General features: G+C 36.1%; 1 protein-coding gene across 9 annotated transcripts in view; it reads left to right on the top strand.

The window, feature by feature from the left end:
* Positions 1 to 18,073, top strand: part of ARHGAP21 (Rho GTPase activating protein 21) — a 127,752-nt gene that overhangs the window by 49,068 nt on the left and 60,611 nt on the right. For 7 of the 9 annotated variants that reach the window (XM_037125807.2, XM_037125803.2, XM_053673470.1 and 4 more), the window contains exons 3-4: positions 4,363 to 4,542; positions 7,095 to 7,119. In XM_037125807.2, coding sequence (XP_036981702.2) covers positions 4,363 to 4,542; positions 7,095 to 7,119 — 205 coding nt within the window. Of the gene's footprint in view, positions 1 to 4,362; positions 4,543 to 7,094; positions 7,120 to 18,073 lie in introns of those variants that run through there. The other 2 variants (XM_053673471.1, XM_037125810.2) reach the window with 2 other exon arrangements.

The raw sequence follows: 18,073 nt of genomic DNA, 5'->3' as shown, positions 1-18,073 counted from the left end.
AAATGCCACATTAAAGAAATTCCCTATGTGAGGAATAATTTGCTATAAGAGTAATTCTCTGTGGCATTAGGACTGTGGAGAAAGTAGTTTAAAGATAAATAATATATAAATGTTTAAAAATCATATTATTTCCTTTCCAAGTGTGGCATAGAGCAGGCAGATAAGGTTAGCTGTATCATGTATAAATTGTGGGTTTTTTTGTTTTGTTTTGTTTTAGAAATTGCCCAGCCATCGTGAACTTATTTCTCATTTAGAATTAATGATATACCTAAAAATCTAATAAAAAATTTTATGGATGTGCAAGATTTTGTCTTTCCTCAGATAAAAAATTGCATTTTATACATTGTTCTCCTGAGGTATGAAAAGTGTTATTGTAATCTATTTTTAAAACAAGCCCTTATGTATTGGTAACCTGTGGGTTGTTGGTTTTTTTTTCATTTAATTTTTATGTAGTGCTTACTGTGTGCAATGTACTATTTTAAACATTTTACACACTTTAACTTATTTAATCTTTACAGGAAACATAAGTATGTACTGTAATATCATCCTCATAGTAAAGTTGAGGGACCGAGGCACAGATGTGTTAGGGGACGTGCCCAAGACCCACAGCTGGTAAATGCAAGATCAGGGCCCAGGTAGTGTGGCTCCAGGGTCCGTGCTCTGATCCCACCTGCCCGGTGCATGCCATTACCCCAGGTAATAGAAGAAAAAACATCAAGCCAGTTAACTATCATAACTGTAATAGTTCAACAGTTCAACTATATAAAAGAAAAAATTTCAAGGGCCCACACATTCAAAGCCTGTCATTTCTTAGGAAATGACATCTTAAAAGGTATTGCGTCAGCATGAAAAATCTGGCCCTGAAATAAGGAAAAAAACCTTACTTTAAGGAGCTGGTACTACTATGATTATATAAAAAATATTATATAACAAAATGCTTTCAAAGAATCCATAGAAGTAGGCCTCATAATCTTAGGGATAGGATGGAATCAATATTAGAACCTTTCCGTTTGAATACAGGATACTTTCTGATCCTCCTTCATGAAAGATTCCTGGGAGGAAGCTCTCTATGCCCATTCTACTTAAAGTACAAATCATTACAAAAGGTAGGTTAGAGGCTATATATGTATTATGCATACAGGTATTTTTTCCTAAATCCTGCTTACTTTCATGGCAGCCTGTGTCTTTCACCTCTGGCTAACATTTAGACTTTGTACTTTTTACCTGTGAGAAGTTTTTTTTTTTTTTTTTAATGTCTTTTCTGAAGTATAATTTCCATACCATAAAATTCACCCATTATAAGTATGTGTTTGACTGGTTTATAGTAAATTTACACAGTTGTGGACTTTCATTGCAATCTACTTTTAGAACATTCCTGGAAAGGCCCTCGTGCTAGTTTGCATTTCCTTCTATGAGGTTTTTATTACTTTTATTGTTGTATGATTAGTGTTTCCCCCGTATATGTTGTCTCATTCCTCTTTCTGGTTGCTTTGTCTGGTTGTTTTATCTAGGTATTATGGAGTCAGTTTTTATGCTTTATTTTGGTTTCTCTTAACCTTGAGTTATTACTCAACCAAGTGACTTTTTTGTGAAGATTTTTAAGGGAATCAAATGACAGTTCTTAGTCCACAGGAATTTTTAACTGCTCTTACTCCAGTCACTTCATGGCTTCTTGCACCCCGATGCTGTCGGTACATGCTTGGGTGCTCCTGGTGGGAAGGTGAGACACGTATAGAGAGTTATGTGTTAAGGGAATCTTCTCAAGTAGAGAACTCTGTGACAACAGCGTCCCTCCCTGTGTGCCTGCATTTGTCCTTGTTAGAAATCCAGTAGGTCAAAAGCCTCTGTGGATAAGTAGAAGGAGTGAAAAAGGCACATATGCATATTTCTTTTCAGCTTTTTTATCTATGTAGAAAGAAGTATTGCCTCCCTTTTTTCCTGTAGGGAACAGTGAGGAGACTGGAGAGGATTCAGTGTGATGCTTTGGGGAGGATGGAATAATTGAGACACCTAAGCCATGTTGCATTCAAAAATCTTAATCTTAGTTTGCAGGGGGCAGAAAAAGAACTTGCTTTAATTTCAGCCTATCTTCTCCATTTTTGTGAAAAACTTAGTAGAGCAAGACACAGTCGGCTCATTTGAGAACGATGTGTGAAACCATGATCCAAGAGAGTTATCCATCTGATTCAAAGGAAGAAGAAAGAAAACTTGAATGTGTTTGGGAGCTGGGAGGCCAAGGCATAGTAATGTACCAGAAATAAACTTAATAATGTGAAATTTTTTGTAGTGCTAAAATTAAAGTCCTGCAGAAAAATAAAAATGAAAAATATAATAAAGTAGATCAAAGAGCAATGGGTTCAGAGGAGGGAAATCTATGCAGACTATAGAATAGATGATGAAACAGGAGAAATATTCTAGTTTCAGATTCATAAAACCATAATTTTACTTCTTGCCCTGATACTAGTCAATCTTGAATAAATCACTTTAACTAATCTGGGCCTCAGTTTCCTCAGGTGTAACATGAAAGGTTCATGTATCTTGACCAAATCCTAAATATTCTTTGTGATTTAAAAGTATATAATGAGGTGCCAACTAAGCACATGAAAAGATGTTTATCCTTAGCCATTAGGGAAATGCAAAATCTTAGCATCGATGCAGACATGTTAAGTTTGGCACACCTATTAGACTGGGGAGATGTCTGGACCAGAGGTAACAACTGAGGAGTTGTCTGTTCATAGATGGTTTGTAGTGCATGAGACTCTATGAAATCTTCAAAACCTAGGCCAGACACCTGAGTCCTAGGTACTTCCAAGGTCAGAAATTTAGCAGATGAAGATATAGTGAAGGAGACTGAGAAGAAGGAGCCATGAATCAGGAGGAAAACCCGTGCGGGAGGTCAAGTAGATTGAAAATCTTTCAAGGAACAAGTTATTCTTATGCCAACTTAAAAATCAAAGATGAAAACTGAGACTCACTATTCATTTTAGCTAGTGGGAGGTGACCTCCACAAAGCAGTTTTGGAGAGTGTGGAGGCAACAGCTTCATCTGAGGTGATTCAAGAGAAGATGGGAGGAAAGGAATTAGAGATAGTAACTGTTTTTCTAAAGAAAGGCAGACACACATAACTGGGAGGGGACTGTATGGTCAAGAGGATTTTTTTTAAGACTAAAGAACTTACAGAATGTTTATATGCTGGTGGGAATGATACAGTAAAGAAGAAATGACACAAAAGAGAGAGTGGAGATGTGAGATTGTATCTTTGACTAGTGAGAGGGAGTGGCATCTAGTACACAAGTGGTGGGCCTTCGAAGGCTGGCAAGTTCAGCCATTGTAATGGGAGGGAAGACAGGAGAACAAGGGCACCGTTGCAGGCAGGTGGGTCAGTGCACAGGCTATTAAGTTGTCATCTTACTGCTTGGGTTGTTCAGTGTGGTAGAGAGCAGGGTCATCAACTGCAAGTGAGAGTGGGGGAGAAGGGATGAATTAGTCATTGAGTTTGAGTAGGCTGGAAAGATTTATCATTGACAGTTAACACTAATGACTCTAGAGGTTAGTAGTCTTGAACTTAGAGTGAAAACAGCTTAGTTTTTTTCTCCACTCCTATTCAGCTCCATAGGTGCAGGCTCAGAGTAGGCATTGATTTATCTAGGGTTAGGTGACTTTGAGGAAGTTAGAGGAAGGCAGACGAATGAATTAAAGCTGGCTTAAGAGGGAAATGAGGATATGGGGTGGTAGGGTCAGCTCAGAATGAATCACAGGGGTTGGGGTATGAGAAGGAATGAAGACTAGAACCCTGGATTTGAGGTTATGAATGGTTTTCAGTCATGACCAGAGAAAAAGCCTAGACTGGAGGAGAGGAGATCAAATAATGGTAAGGCCAAGGCAGTAGAAGGATGTCTGTGCGGATACTAAATTTACGCTCCGAACCTGAAGACTGTATCTTATTTGCTAATATCCCTTGTTGCTGTTGGACTGTCTGGTAACAATAGCTCTAGTACTTGTGCTTGGTAAGAGTTTCACGTCTCTTTGTTCGTAGCTTCATAGTCCTTAGTGCTCTACATGGTTTTCTTGGTGTTATCTTTCATTTCTCCCACAGAATTTAAATTTTAGCTGTTAAATTTCTAGTTTCCAAGCATTCTTTCTTCTGATTATCTTTTCATAGCACCCCTTTCTAGAAAACAAATTGGTTTTTGGTGCTCTGCATGATTTGTGCTAATGTGTATAGTTCCTGTACCAGAATATTTTTTTTTCTCTATTAAGATTATATCTGCCTTCAGGTATTATATTTTTTATATTTAACTTTTTCTAAGTGAGGAAGTACATTGTGTTAGTAGTTAACATGTCAGTATCTTTTCATTTTAGGTATCAAAAAGGAAAGATGGAAAAGAACAAAGTGAAACTGTATCACCATCTGAAGATGAAACATTCTCCTGGCCAGGTCCCAAAACAGTTATGTTGAAAAGAACATCTCAAGGTTTTGGTTTTACATTAAGGCATTTTATTGTTTATCCCCCGGAGTCTGCAATTCAGTTTTCATGTAAGGTAAGGGAAATAATTAAAGTAACTTGAAACAAAAACAAAGCTATTCCTCTTTCTTGTCTTCCTCTCATTGTCCCCTTATTCTTTCTGTCTTAGAAGTGTTATATTTTCATTTTTATTATATTTCTTTAAGTATTTTTCTACCTTCTAGAGCAGAAATTTTAATTTTCTCTGAAAAGTTATTAACTCCAAATCTTTTTTTTTCCTTAGTATTTCTAATTCTGAATCATTCTACTTTTTCTATCTTGTAGCTATTTTTCCACTGTCTAGAAGGGTGGTGAGTTTTCTGGGCAGAGAATAGAGAGGAAATAGTTTATTAAAATATTCTGGCAGTTATAAAAAGTTATTAGGATTAGAATAATACCTGACTTGAAGATATGTAATATAATGGCAAATCAGAATATGTAAACATAGCTTCTTACCAGGCTGAATTACATTTATATGATTCAGTGTATAGTAGTAACATGTGCTGATGAGGGGCAGCATGGGATAATTACAGTGGCGGCTGACACACTGAGTCTGTGCTCTGTGTTCTTTACCATTCTTTATGAGCGTTACTTCTCTTGTTATTAGCCCTGTAGAATGTAACTGAAAACTGGTCTGAGTCATGTAATGAGTAATTTGTGGACCCAGGATTTTAACTTGCCAAGATGAATGCCTAATGCTTAGCTATTGTACAACAGTATAAGAAAGAGTGATATTTGTAAGAGTTGTGAGACTTTGGCCAAGCCCCTTAAACTTCTTTTGTCTTCTAGATATCCATTTTAATTTGAAGGAATTAAATTAGAAGATTAGAAAACCCTTTCTAACTCAAAATTTCTTGACTCTAAGGCTATCTTTTAAAACCTAGTGTCAAATAGCTTCTGGAGACCACACCCTTTATTATATCTTTCCAGTAAAAAAGTCTTAAAGGGTAAGCTTCTTAAAGTGCTGAATAGTTTTTAAGTTACCAACAATGACTACTTTTGGAATTAAAATTTGCCATTTTGGGGTTCCTGAAATGTCTATAAAACTACTGAACTAGACTTTCCGAGAATCTATTTACCCCAAGATGTCTAACATAGTATTCCTTATGTGTTAGGGCGCCTGCGAGGGTGTGTGCCAGTTTAGGAGCCCTCTCCTTTAAGTCCCTATTAACACTGAATCTGTTTTTGTCTTTTTATTTTGTTTTGAAGAAGAGCTTTTGGTCATGATGAACATAGAGTTAGTATAATTTTATAACAGTTTCACCAAACAGAGGTTAACGTAATGATGCATTATTATTATTACTTCTGTTATTGGAAAACACTTCCAGAAGCTTAAGTAACACAGTATAATTGTTAACAGCAGAAGAGTCGAAAGAGCCTGGGCTGCATCCTGTGTCTGCCCCTCGGTAGCTCCGTGACCTTGGGTCAGTCACCTACAGACAGTCACAGCATCTTCCTCACAGATTGTTTTGTTGTTTAAATGATATGATATGTGTAAAACACTTAGTACAGGAGTTGTATAGAGTAATCACTTAGTAAACCTTAGGAGTTAATGCTAAGATTATATAACAGGTATATTTGCCAATAGGTCTGTCTTGTACATTTTACGTGGAAAATACATATATTGAAATTGTTTCCTTTTTAATTATGAAATTTTGTTCATTCATTTTAAAGATTTAAAAAATTTCTTATTGTATAGCTTTTAGTAAATGTGCAATTTATATAATAATGTCTTAATTATGTCACTTGGCCAGCAACCTTACCAGTCTCAGAACAAAGTTTATAACCAGGAAAAAATATATGCAGCTGGGACAAAAGCAGGTTTAATTCATATGGAAAATAGTACAATAATTAATTACTAATAACACAATAATAAACTGTGTTTTGCCTATTCACAAATGTAAACCTATTTTTGTCCCACCCTGTGTATTTGGGCAGCCAAAATAAAGGTCAAAGTTGTATAATAAATTATCAGCCCTTTACTAAATGTCTTTTTTTTCTACAGTAGATTGTAGCTTTCATGTAAGAGGCTCAACAAATGTTTGAATAAATGTATTTGTATACTAGTTTTTCAAAGTTGCCTTTCTGATTTCCCAGCTAGAAGTGGGTAAATAGTAGCAGGACAGCCTGGTAACAAATAGATAAACCTCAAAATGGAATACAAGAAACTAAACAAATAGCATTTTAGAGCCACTCAATTTATATAAAGACACTTCTGGGTCCTGTAATAGACCCTAAAGGCACATTTTTTAAAAGGGTAGTCTAGCGAGTGATGACTAGCCTAGCCCTTTCTCCCAAGCTGTTGATCGATCTCTCCAGCTGCCTGCTTTTGACACCTTCACCGTGGGTGTCTCCACACTCAGTGTCAGAAACTGAACTCTTGATGTCTTCCTTCTAAGTTGGCTTCAGCCATACTCTTCCTATTTCTCTTTTATGAAGACCCCATCATTCTGGCAAAAGGCACTGTTAATGAGATTGTAATTGGCAAATTTGGGGGAGGGCAGTTTGAATTGGACTGAGCCTTGCTACAATTTATAGCAAGGGTTTATAAATATGTATTTATATATGGATATGTTTTTTATTTTGTAGGATGAAGAAAATGGCAACAAAGGAGGTATGCTATAAAAGTTTTAAGTTTTCTCTGAATGTTTTTCTATTCATTTGTTTCTGTCCTTTAAGTAACACTAAATAAGGTTATACAGTTTTTGGAGTTAAAATATATAACAATTCTTAGAAGTGATGGTCATAGAAATTAAGCATTTTTACTGTAGATTTCAAAGTTTTATGAATTCATTGTCTCATCATAATTTGAACAAGTGATGATTTTATTGTTAATTATATATTAGTGTTTATGAGGGGATATGCCATGATTTTGAGGAAAGTAATTCTGAGATTATTATTCAATTAAGTAGTCTAACTTACATTTACTTTTGTTTTGTTTTAATTTTATATGAACTTTTTTGAGTTAAAATTTAGATGCAATAAAAAAAACATTTTAAAAAACTTTTAATTTTAGACTTAAAAACGTCGCCACAGTATATATAAAGGAATTTTCATATATACTTCCCCTAATGTTAAACACTTATATAACCATGGTACAATTAACAAAGCTAAGAAATTAGCATTGGTCTGATACTATTACCTAAATTACAGACTTTATTTGGATTTTTACCAGTGTTTCTACCAGTGTCCTCTTTCTGTCCCAGGATTCTCTATCACATGCCCTTGTCATGGCCTCTTAGTCTCTCCAGTGCCTCATCCTCCCCATAGTTCGTGTCTTTGATACTTTTAAAGAGTACAGGTCAAGTATTTTGTAGAGTGCCCTTCAGTTGGTGTTTGCCTGATGTTTTCTCATCATTAGTTTGAATTTATGCATTTTGAGCAAGAATATACGAGTATAGTCATCTGTGGAAAGTTTTATAACTACGTCCTTCTACATATACTAGAAAGCATATTTCTCCCACTGAAGATGAGCACATGACAGGTGTGAGGCTGTAGAGGCTGTGCGTCCAGGGGGTTGTCTGGGCATCGGCACACTGTATTCTGTAGGGTGATGGGGAGATCGAGAACCCATGGCCTCTTTTCTCTTGCTGATCCTGGTTTTATAAACTTTCCTTTCCTCACTAATGCATATTTCTCACCCATGTCAAGTAACATTTGGACTTCTTCCTGAACCCTGGTGCCTGACAGATGGTGACACAGAAGTGGCCCATCTTGCACAACAGCAACAACTATAAAGGGTCCTGCCTGGCCCTACACTTTCAGATTACTTTTGATAGTGCTGAAAGAAACTATTTTCTCTCATTTTAACCCTTAAAATAACCATTTCTAGATTTTAAATCTGAAATCAGTATTACAAAGGTTTATCAGCAGGTGAGTGGATGAACAATTTGTAGTATATCCATAAAAGGGAAAACTACTCAGCAAAAAAGAAGGTAGTAGTATTAGTACCTATACATACAATGTAATGACTCTTAAAAATATTGTGCCTAGTGAAAGACACAAAAAAGTAAATGTTGTATTATTCCATTCAGAAGAAATTCTAGAAGAGACAGAACTAATCTACAGTGACAGAAAGCAGATTAGTGATTGCCTAGGACCAGCAGAGTACTGAGAGCAAAGGGGCGCCGGGAACTCGATGGAATGACAGAAAGGTTCTTGAAAGCATCATCTTCACTGAAATGGAAGTTTCACAATTTACGCATTATGGAAACACTATACACTTAAAATAGGTGAAAATACACAATACCCGTAAATGCACGCCCTGCTTTGCTCTGGCTTGTGCCCAGAGGCCTACTGGGCTAAAGGATAGTACTTGTAATATACCGTGCTAATCAAACTGGCCAACTGCCGGATCATACTCGGTGTGAGGAAAACTTCTCACGTGTGCACAATTCTTAATAGATCTGCTTTTAGAATAACCTGTTTAGAGACAGGCTACATATAATTTATTATTTTAATTGAGCCACATATGATTTTTAAATATCTCACTTCTTTTAAAATTTATTTTCAGACATACTGAGATTACGAAATCCTTTTATGTGACTCTTGTTTTAATTAAATAGAATCCCAGCCTCTAGTGTGATGATCTGAGTCAAAGCCGAGAACCACTGGAGAGACAGTAATTGCCAGAATTGCATTCAGACTTTTAAGAGATCCTCTTGAAGGATCTTTGGTTGGTCCTGAAATGCCAGTATTCAGTGAAACAATGGAAAGATTTTGTTTTGGTATTCTTTTTTTTTTTTTTTTTTGTCAGTAGAGGGGAATCTCTTTGCCACGTAATTTTCTGATTCTTCTTCTTACCCAATTTTCCATTCTGTTTCTTATATCCTATATAACTTTCTTGGTTTTTTAAAAATTTATGTTTTATTTCTGTTGGTTAGTTTTTTACACAGTAATGCAAATAAATTTACAACGGAAAAAAAGCTGTTAGGGTAGAAAAATATTTTTTTGGTGATAATAGTTGCTTCTGGATAATTGCTATTTGTTGATATCCTGTTGTCCTTAGATGTCTGGAGCAAATACTCATAATCAAAATAGAAATAATTGAAAGTTTGTAATTACTGTTATTTTTTATTTTATGGATAAAATTTTCTGTTTATTCATAGGAATATATTAGTGTTCTAAAACAGTGATTTTCAATCTTTTTCATTTCATGGCACACATAAATTAATCACGAAAATTCTATAGCACACCAAAAATAATATTTTTTGCTGACCTGAACCCCCCCCCCAAAAAAAAGTGTTATTTTGATTCATTCACACTGGCTGGCTGTTGTTGTATTGGCTTTTGTCATTTGTTTCTTTGACAGTCTAAGGGAAAAGAGGTCAATGCCCTTGACTAAATATCCAAGTCTTGCATGTTTTAAAAATTCTTGCAGCACACAAGTTGAAAATTGCTATGCTAAAATGTTATGTCATTTGTTAGCTGCTTAAGTAACTATTGGATATTTACTATGGCTTTAAAATTTGTATTCAAGCATTTTAATAGTAGAAATGAAAAGTAACTGGGGATTCTATGAATTTTCTCAATAGTAAAAATTTATATTTTGTTTATTGCCTTTTTTTCTGAATAAACAATTCCATAGCCTATTAGAGTTTTTTAATAACCAAATCTCTTTTAGTGGCAGGAATTAAAAACTCCCTCAGACCACCTCAGGAAAGATGTGTTTATTCTAAAAACCAACAGGGCATTTCCAAAATCAAAGTCAAGTCAAGGAAACCCAGGGAGCCACAGACACTAGAATTAGGACCTGAAAAACTAGTAAATACAGAGTAACAACACAAAATCTTGGCTTTTGATCTTCTAAAAACACAAACTCGGTTATTTGTAAGATGATTTGAATGACTTTCACAGTTTATTTTTATTATGCATGATTTTTTCCTGAGCTGACTTTGTATAAAGTACAATCCTTAGTGTATCCTTTTTTCTTCCTCTCTAATTATCATGCATACAAATTCCTGAGAGAAAAATCTGATTGGCCTGCTTCATCATTTTGTACCAGATGTACAGTACCCACTGTGTTTAGATATCAAATGTTCTTCATTTTCATGAAGAGGCAAATTCTGTTAAGCTGAGAAAACTGGGTATATTTTAAGCCATTAGTTTTCATTAACAGGTTGAAAATCTATTCTCTTAAATTAATATTACACTAAAATATGGACATAAAAAGTTGTGAGAAGATATTTTTGTTATGGGCAGGTTTAAGTCTACGGTATAGTGGTATAGTATCAGAATCATCCTTCATTACTTGTAAATACAGCAATACTAACTGAGCTCATGATCTCTTCTGATGTCTTTGGAAAGGAGTATTAACTGAACCATTTAGGATCCATTTTTAACTGTATCGATAGTTTAAACTATTTGTGTTTCTCAGGTAGGTAAATATTCTCGTTATTTACATATTTTTATAAATTTTTAGTATGTTTTAGTAGAATAACCACAGGTGTCTGAAGTTTTGTTAAACCTATTTTAGGAAGTAGGGGTGGTGATGATGATGATGGTGTAGGGATGGTGATGCTGATGGAGGTGGTGGTGGTGATTGGTGGTGATGATGGTGATAGCCTGGTGGCGGTAGCAGCTACTAACACTGTGTCAGGCAGTGTACTAAGACTTTCCATGGATCAACTTATTTAATCCTCTCAACAACTTTTTGGGTTGGGAGGCAGATATTATTACTTCTACTTTTAGGGGAGGAACCTGAAGCACGAAGTTTTCGTACAACCAGCAAATGGCAGGGAGGGGCTATGCACTCAGGCAGTCTGGTTCTAGAGTTTTCTCTCGATTTCTGCCGTGGCTTGTCAGAAAGTTCTTTACTCTCACATGATTCACTCTTGAAAACCTGTAAGAAAGATGATTGTTCCTTGAAGGGGAAGGAGTGTTAAAAAATCCTTATTTTAATTTCCATATACAATTTGGCTGATATAGTAATTAGCATTTAATACTTGTTCTTAAAGTTTCTTCTTTATCCTTGTAACATGTCCTGTCGGTGTAAGTCTGTTGAGCTGAAGGATAAAACATTGCTTTAATATCTATAATTGATTTATATTTTTGGTTCAGCTATATTTTTGATATGTAATGTTTTGGTATTGTTTTTCACTTAGTTTTATGAAATGATAAGGGCACTCCTAGGAATTTACTAAAGATAAATGAAACATTTGTCTGGAAAAATATTTATACAGACATGTCCGTAGCTGTTTTATTCATATAAATAAACATGGAATTCCACCTAAATATTCATCAATGTAATGAATAGATAACCAAATTGGGGTGCATCCATACATTCTAATACACTCAGCATTATGCATCAGCCCCGTTAACATTTCATTGGTGGAATCCATGTAACATCAAATTTGTTGTTTTAAAGTGAACAATTCAGTGGCAGTTAGTTCAGAATTAAAAGACACATGTGCAGTGCTGTGCATCTGTCACCTCCGTGGCTCCCAAACACTGCATCTCCCTGAAAGGAAACCCGTGCCCGTTCAGTAGTCGTTCAGTATTCTCTCCTAAGTCCTTGGCAAAACCACCAGTCTGCTTTCTATCCATAGGGACTGGCTTATTATGGATATTTCATATAAATGGAATCATTCATTACTATCCTTTTTTTTTTCCTCAATTAAAAATAGATTTTAGAAAGAGGGAGAGAGAGAGAGAAACATTGATTTTTTTGTTGTTGTTCCATTTATTTTTTGGTTGGTCCTTGTAAGTACCCTGACCAGGGATCAAACCTGTAACCTTTGTGTATCGGTACAATGCTCTAACCAACTGAGCTACCTGCCCACAGCCATAACCTTCCTTTGTATGTCTTCTTCCACTTTTATAATGTTTTTGAGATTTCTCTGTATGTGCCGTGCATCAGTACTTTGTTTCTTTTAATGGCTGAGTAATAATTCTGTTGCATGTATATACCACATTTGCTTATTCATTCATCTACTGATGGACATTTGGGCTTTTCCCACCTTTCTATTGTGATTAGTGTTGCTGTGAATATGTACAAACATGCATCAGTTAAAGAGTCTGTTTTCAGATCTTTGGGGTGCGTGTCCAGGAGTGGAATTGCTGCACTGTACAGTAGTGCTGTGTTTAACATTTTGAGGAACTGCCAAATTGTTTTCCACAGCAACTGCATCGTTTTACATTCCTAGCAGCAAATGTCTGAGAGTCCCGATTTCCCTACATCCTCATCAATGACTGTTATTGTTTGTTTTTGTATTATCGTGGACCTAGTCAATGTAGAGTGGTATCTCATTGTAGTTTTGCTCTCCATTTCCTTACAAATTAATGGGGTTGACCATCTTTTCCTGTGTTTGTTGGCCATTTGTATATTTTCTTTGCAGATGTGTTTATTCAAGTTCATTGCCCATTTTAAAAACTAGATTTTTTGTCTTTTTGTTTTTGAATTGTAAGTGTTCTTGATACTAAACCATTATCAGATCTATGACTTGTATATATTTTCTTTTATTTCAAAGTTAGATTTGGAAATTTTTGTATATTTACATTTAATATAATTATTTATTTTTTAAGCTCCTAATTTATTTTGAAATTTCTACTTCTATTTTATTTTGGATTTTTTATATTTCTATTCTCTTTTCTCTTTTTGAGATTAAATATAACCATTCATTTAGTGGTTTCCCTAGAAATTATAATATGCAAACTTATTAAAGTCTAATACTAACTAATATTTTATTCTCCTGAAACAATATAAGGATCTTAGAACATGTTATTAACTCTTCTTGCCTCCCTCCTACCTACATGTTACCTTAATGTTGTGTTGCAAAGCTTTTGGCTTTTGTTTTTTTCTGAAAGGTTTGTCTTTTACCCTCATTTTTTAAAGATATTATTGCTGCTACAGAATTCTACATTGATATTTTCTTTGAGCACATTGAAGAAGATAATATTCCACTCTCTTGACTTCTATTCTTGTTAGTAAGAAGTCGTATTTTGATTTATTGGTTCTTTGAAGGCAAACTTGTAAAACGTCTGCTGGTAAGATTTTCTTTATGTCTATGGTTTTCGGCTATTTAGTAGTGATGAGTGTATGTGAGAACTTATTTTTATTTGTCTTATTTGGGATTCATTTGAGTTTCTTGTGTCTGTGGATGGATTGTCTATCACCGGTTCTAGAAAGTTTTCATCTAGCATCTCTGCCCCTCTGTACCCCGGTGCTCTCTTTAACTCTTCCAGGGTCACAAACTTACTTTACTTTTTTCCCCTCCATCCCCCATGGCTCCTAAATTCTCTGTTTTGGAGGCTACATTTTAGATAACTTTGTGCAGTATATTTTGATAATTTAATTTTCTTCTTAGCTATTTGAGTTTTACATTTTTGTTTTTGTAAGTTCTCTAGAGTACTACACCAGATGAGCTCAGTCACTTCTTATAGTTTTTACTGTTCTTAGGATTACTTTTCAAATTTCTTCAAAGATAGTAAACAGTTGTTTTATAACCTGTCTGGTAATTCCCTTATCTGGAGAATTTGTGAATTTCTTTATTTTTTGATGTTTTTCTTGCCTGTTCTAGCTTGGAGTGGTTTTTTTTTTCTTCTTCTTCTTTTTTTTTTTTTGAGTATATGTGGTGCCGACGCGAGCACTAGAGTGGGTTTTTATTTGCTGTGTATATTTGACTATTTTATGTTTGTTGACCTTCAAAAATTACTACTGGAGATACTTTGAGGTTGATTGATACTTGCTTTCATCCAGAGCCAGGCTGTTACTTGATTTGGCTTACATATCCACGTAAAGTTTGGCCTACAGTCATGTCTTAGAGATTGGTCTTTCCTTCCTCCCTTCCTCCTTTTCCTATTTTACATGGTGCCAAGGTAGCCGCTGAGGGTGGGAGCATTACTTCTAGTTTCCTTACTCATAGTGTGGGGAGAATCTCCTAATAGAGTCCTAACTGGGCAGGTTTTGGGCTTTTTTTCTGTCTGCTGGTTGAAGAAGCCCTTAAAATGGAAGCTCATATTCACTAGCCTGGACATATATTATTGATATTAGTAGTATTTTGGGTATAATTTTCTGGTAGCTAGGCATACATGTGTATATTTGTACTGTGGTTCTAATATAAATTAAGCATTTCTTTATTCTAGCCCAGTTCTCCAGTACATTGATATTTTATTGGATAATTGGCTGCTTATGAATTTGCCTTATTAAAATATTTTAAATAATCTTATGAATGTAATTCTAATAAATCACCAAGTTATTTGCAGTTTGCTATTGTGGGCAATGTTTCCTAATGTAAAAATGCATAAGGTTGTATACATATACACATATATACACATACACACACACAGATAATAAGTGATTCTGTATGTTGCTCGTGACAAGTTAACTTCAGTACACTTACTTTGTTCCTCCCCATTTTATAGGTGGGCAGTAGGGTCTTCTGATTAAGGTTGAAACACTGGGGAGCCTCATATATGAAGGACAGTGATGACAAGGTTATATGTAAATTTTGAAACTATGATATGTATTTTTTAAGATTTTATTTACTTTTGGGGAGGAGAGGAAGAGAAGCATCAGTGTGTGGTGGCCTCTCTAATGCTCCCCATTGAAGATCGGGCCCTGCAACCCAAGCATGTGTCCCAACTGGGAATTGAACCAGCAGCCTTTTGGTTTCACAACCCATGCTCAATCCAGTGAGGCACACCAGCCAGGGCTGATATGTGTTTTTTTTAAAACACACTGAAAAAACTTGAAACTTTCTTTTGAAAAAGTGTTGCGGGGCGGGGGGGTGGTGGAGTGGTAGCTGTTTTCACATGTTTGAAAAGATCCTTTATACAAGACAGAGTAGATTGTTTGATGTTTTTCAATTAGTGAAAGATGCAGATAAACTCTTTTCTTAATTCTCTGCGGGAAAATCCCTTCTCCTATTTTGGAGACAGTTCATCTGAGTAATTGCTCACGCCATGCAATAAACAAGTAGAGACTTTCTGCCTCCTGAAATACCCATCCCTGGGAGGTGGCGAGGGCAACACCAACCTGATACGGGAAAAGCAGAAGCATAAGGGAGTGATTATATCTCTTGTCTAAAATTGGTTGTTAGAGTATGCAAGGTACAACTTTCCTACATACCCAGACTATTTATTATGTTTATGAAAAGGAGAAATATTTTTGTATAGTACTTCAAGAACAAAGATCATTTAGGATGGAAGCTGTCTTTTACCGTTGAATTTTCAGTGCCCCGTATGTTCCTGGTACGCAGCCACAGCTCACATAGTTGTGGAGCGAGTGGATAAAGGGAGGTGCCACCTTGACTTGGCAGCGCTCCAGAATGGCGGCTCCCACAGCTGCGGGAGTGAGCGTGTTCGCATCTGCACCTCTGCTGTCGAGGAAAAGCCTCCACCTCTGCCGCCGTTCTCTGTCCCTTTCAGTTTTCTCCCACCAGCCAGCCACCTTCTAACACAAAGTGTCAGTGACGGTTTTTAAATGTAGAAATCCTATTTCACATAGCTGCTAAATTGGCAAACTAGGACAACATGTTACTTCTGGACTTGAGTAGGAATTTGAGCATTGTTTTTTATAAAATACAGTGGTAAGGTAGTCAAGTTAAATGGGAAACAAAAAATAATTTTTTAACTTTGAAAGTTCAGGAACCAGTGGGGTTCCATGGTGTAATGGTCAGCACTCTGGACTCTGAAAGTTCAGGAACCATATTCACAGTAATTTGAAATGAAGGCCGTTTGGATTAACGTAGGCATTGTCAGAAAGCCAATTATTTGTAGTAGATTTAAGACTTTGAAAGCTACACTAAGTAAAGTTACTTTGTCAGAGTAAGAAGATAATACGATTTTAACAAATCTCTTCAAGGGTTCTAAACGTTTAAGAAATATGCAATCTAGGATTTCAGAAAACCAGGTGGAGGTACTGAACAGATAGGGCTAGAAAGATGAAACATCAAGGAAAGTACTTTGTTCTGTTCTAGACTCTCTTCTGGAAATAACTTCTCTGTAGGAGATGTTGTTCCATGGTGACTCTGTGATTAGGTGATTGTGAGTTGTCTTTTTCTGGCTGCTCCGTAACTTAAGACCTTGAACACACACCCCTAGCTGCGTAGTCTCATTTTTTTTTCCTCATTGTTCTCCGACTGGTCTACATCCAAAGTATGTGATTCATATTTCCAGGTAATAAAAAGTTAACTTTTATATAATATAATAAATAGTTTATGGTCCCTGCTTCCGAAGTTTAGCTGATAACTGTTTGCTTCTGGTGTAAAGCTAGAATAGAAATATTTTAGTATGAATGTGAAATACATTGTCTTGAAATATACTTCTGGTTGTTTGTTCATTCACTCAGCAAACATTTGTTGAGTCACTGCCATGAGCAATTGACTAAACTGACTGTTGGAAAGGGAGCCCTGTGGCTTCTCACTTCATCCTGCGGAGAGTTGTTCAAATGTCTCATGTTAGAGAGGACTTCCCTGATCATTTCATAAAAATAGTATTTCAGCTCTGCCTTTCACTTTCCCTTGCTTCTCACTCTGCTTATTATTCTCTGTAACACTTATCACTGTCTCTTACACTACTTGTTTTTTGTTGAACATTTGCCTGTCTCAGTCGGAATGTAGAGCAGAAAGTTTATTTGATTCATTCCTTTTCCCTTAAAACCCAGAACAGTTCCTGGCATGTATACTTTATGAATAAATATGATGCAGGCTCTGGCTCTAAGAAGCTCCTATTCTGGTGAAGGATGAAAGTATAAAATAATTACATAAGTGGAAAAATAGAGGTATGTACTGTACAGTCGTTGCAGTATCATAGCACAGGGAGTAATCTAACCACCAGGGAAGGGTTTTCAGGTGAGGTGTCTTTCGTGCCTTTGACAGATGAATAGGACTTTATTCCTAAGAAGGAAAAGCAGTATTCCGGAACAGACCTTGGAGATGTGTGTTACCAGCTAAGGATGCCTTGTGAAGGGTTACTCTGAGCTTTTCTGGCATGAACGAGTGGGTGGATAGAGGTGCCATTAACTGAGCGATACCGGGGGGATACGTCACCTGAGATAGAACAAGAGGAAGTAAGGATGAGCAAAAATTAAAACAAAAAAATGAGGATATAGCATTTGTGATACAGTTAAGAAAGAGACAAGGTTATCCAAACAGTGGCAGGAAATCTGAATGGAATAGCAAGTTTCAGGAGGCAGCCTTGAAGGAATGGAAATTAAAATGTGAGTCAAAGGCCTGGTCAGTGTGGCTCTGTTGGTTGGATCATTGTTTTGTAGCCAAATGGTTGCAGGTTCGATTCCTGGTCAAGGTGCATACCAGGTTGCAAGTTCAGTGCCAGATCCAGGTGCTTGTGATGCTTCTCTCTTGCTTTGATATTTCTCTCTTTTCCTCTTTCCCTTTCCCTCTTTCTAAAAGCAGTTTAAAATGACCCTGGGGGAGGATAATAAAAAAAAAAATACAAGCAAGAGACTTCAATGAGCAGTGTCAAGAACTTTGCTGAATTGGGAAACTGTAAGCCAGTGGGTTATACAGTTTTGTTCAGCTTCAGTAGAACAAGGACAGAGCAGGCAGCATGTGGTTAGTCTCCTCCACGGTTGGAGATTGGCATGTTGAATGGTTTTTAAGGTCAAG

The sequence above is a fragment of the Artibeus jamaicensis genome, unplaced genomic scaffold (assembly GCF_021234435.1).
Source record: "Artibeus jamaicensis isolate MK-2021 breed Jamaican fruit bat unplaced genomic scaffold, CSHL_Jam_final contig_867, whole genome shotgun sequence".
Lineage (NCBI taxonomy): Eukaryota > Metazoa > Chordata > Mammalia > Chiroptera > Phyllostomidae > Artibeus > Artibeus jamaicensis.
Note: the sequence above shows the minus strand (reverse complement) of the source record. Positions and strands in the feature narration are given on the sequence as shown.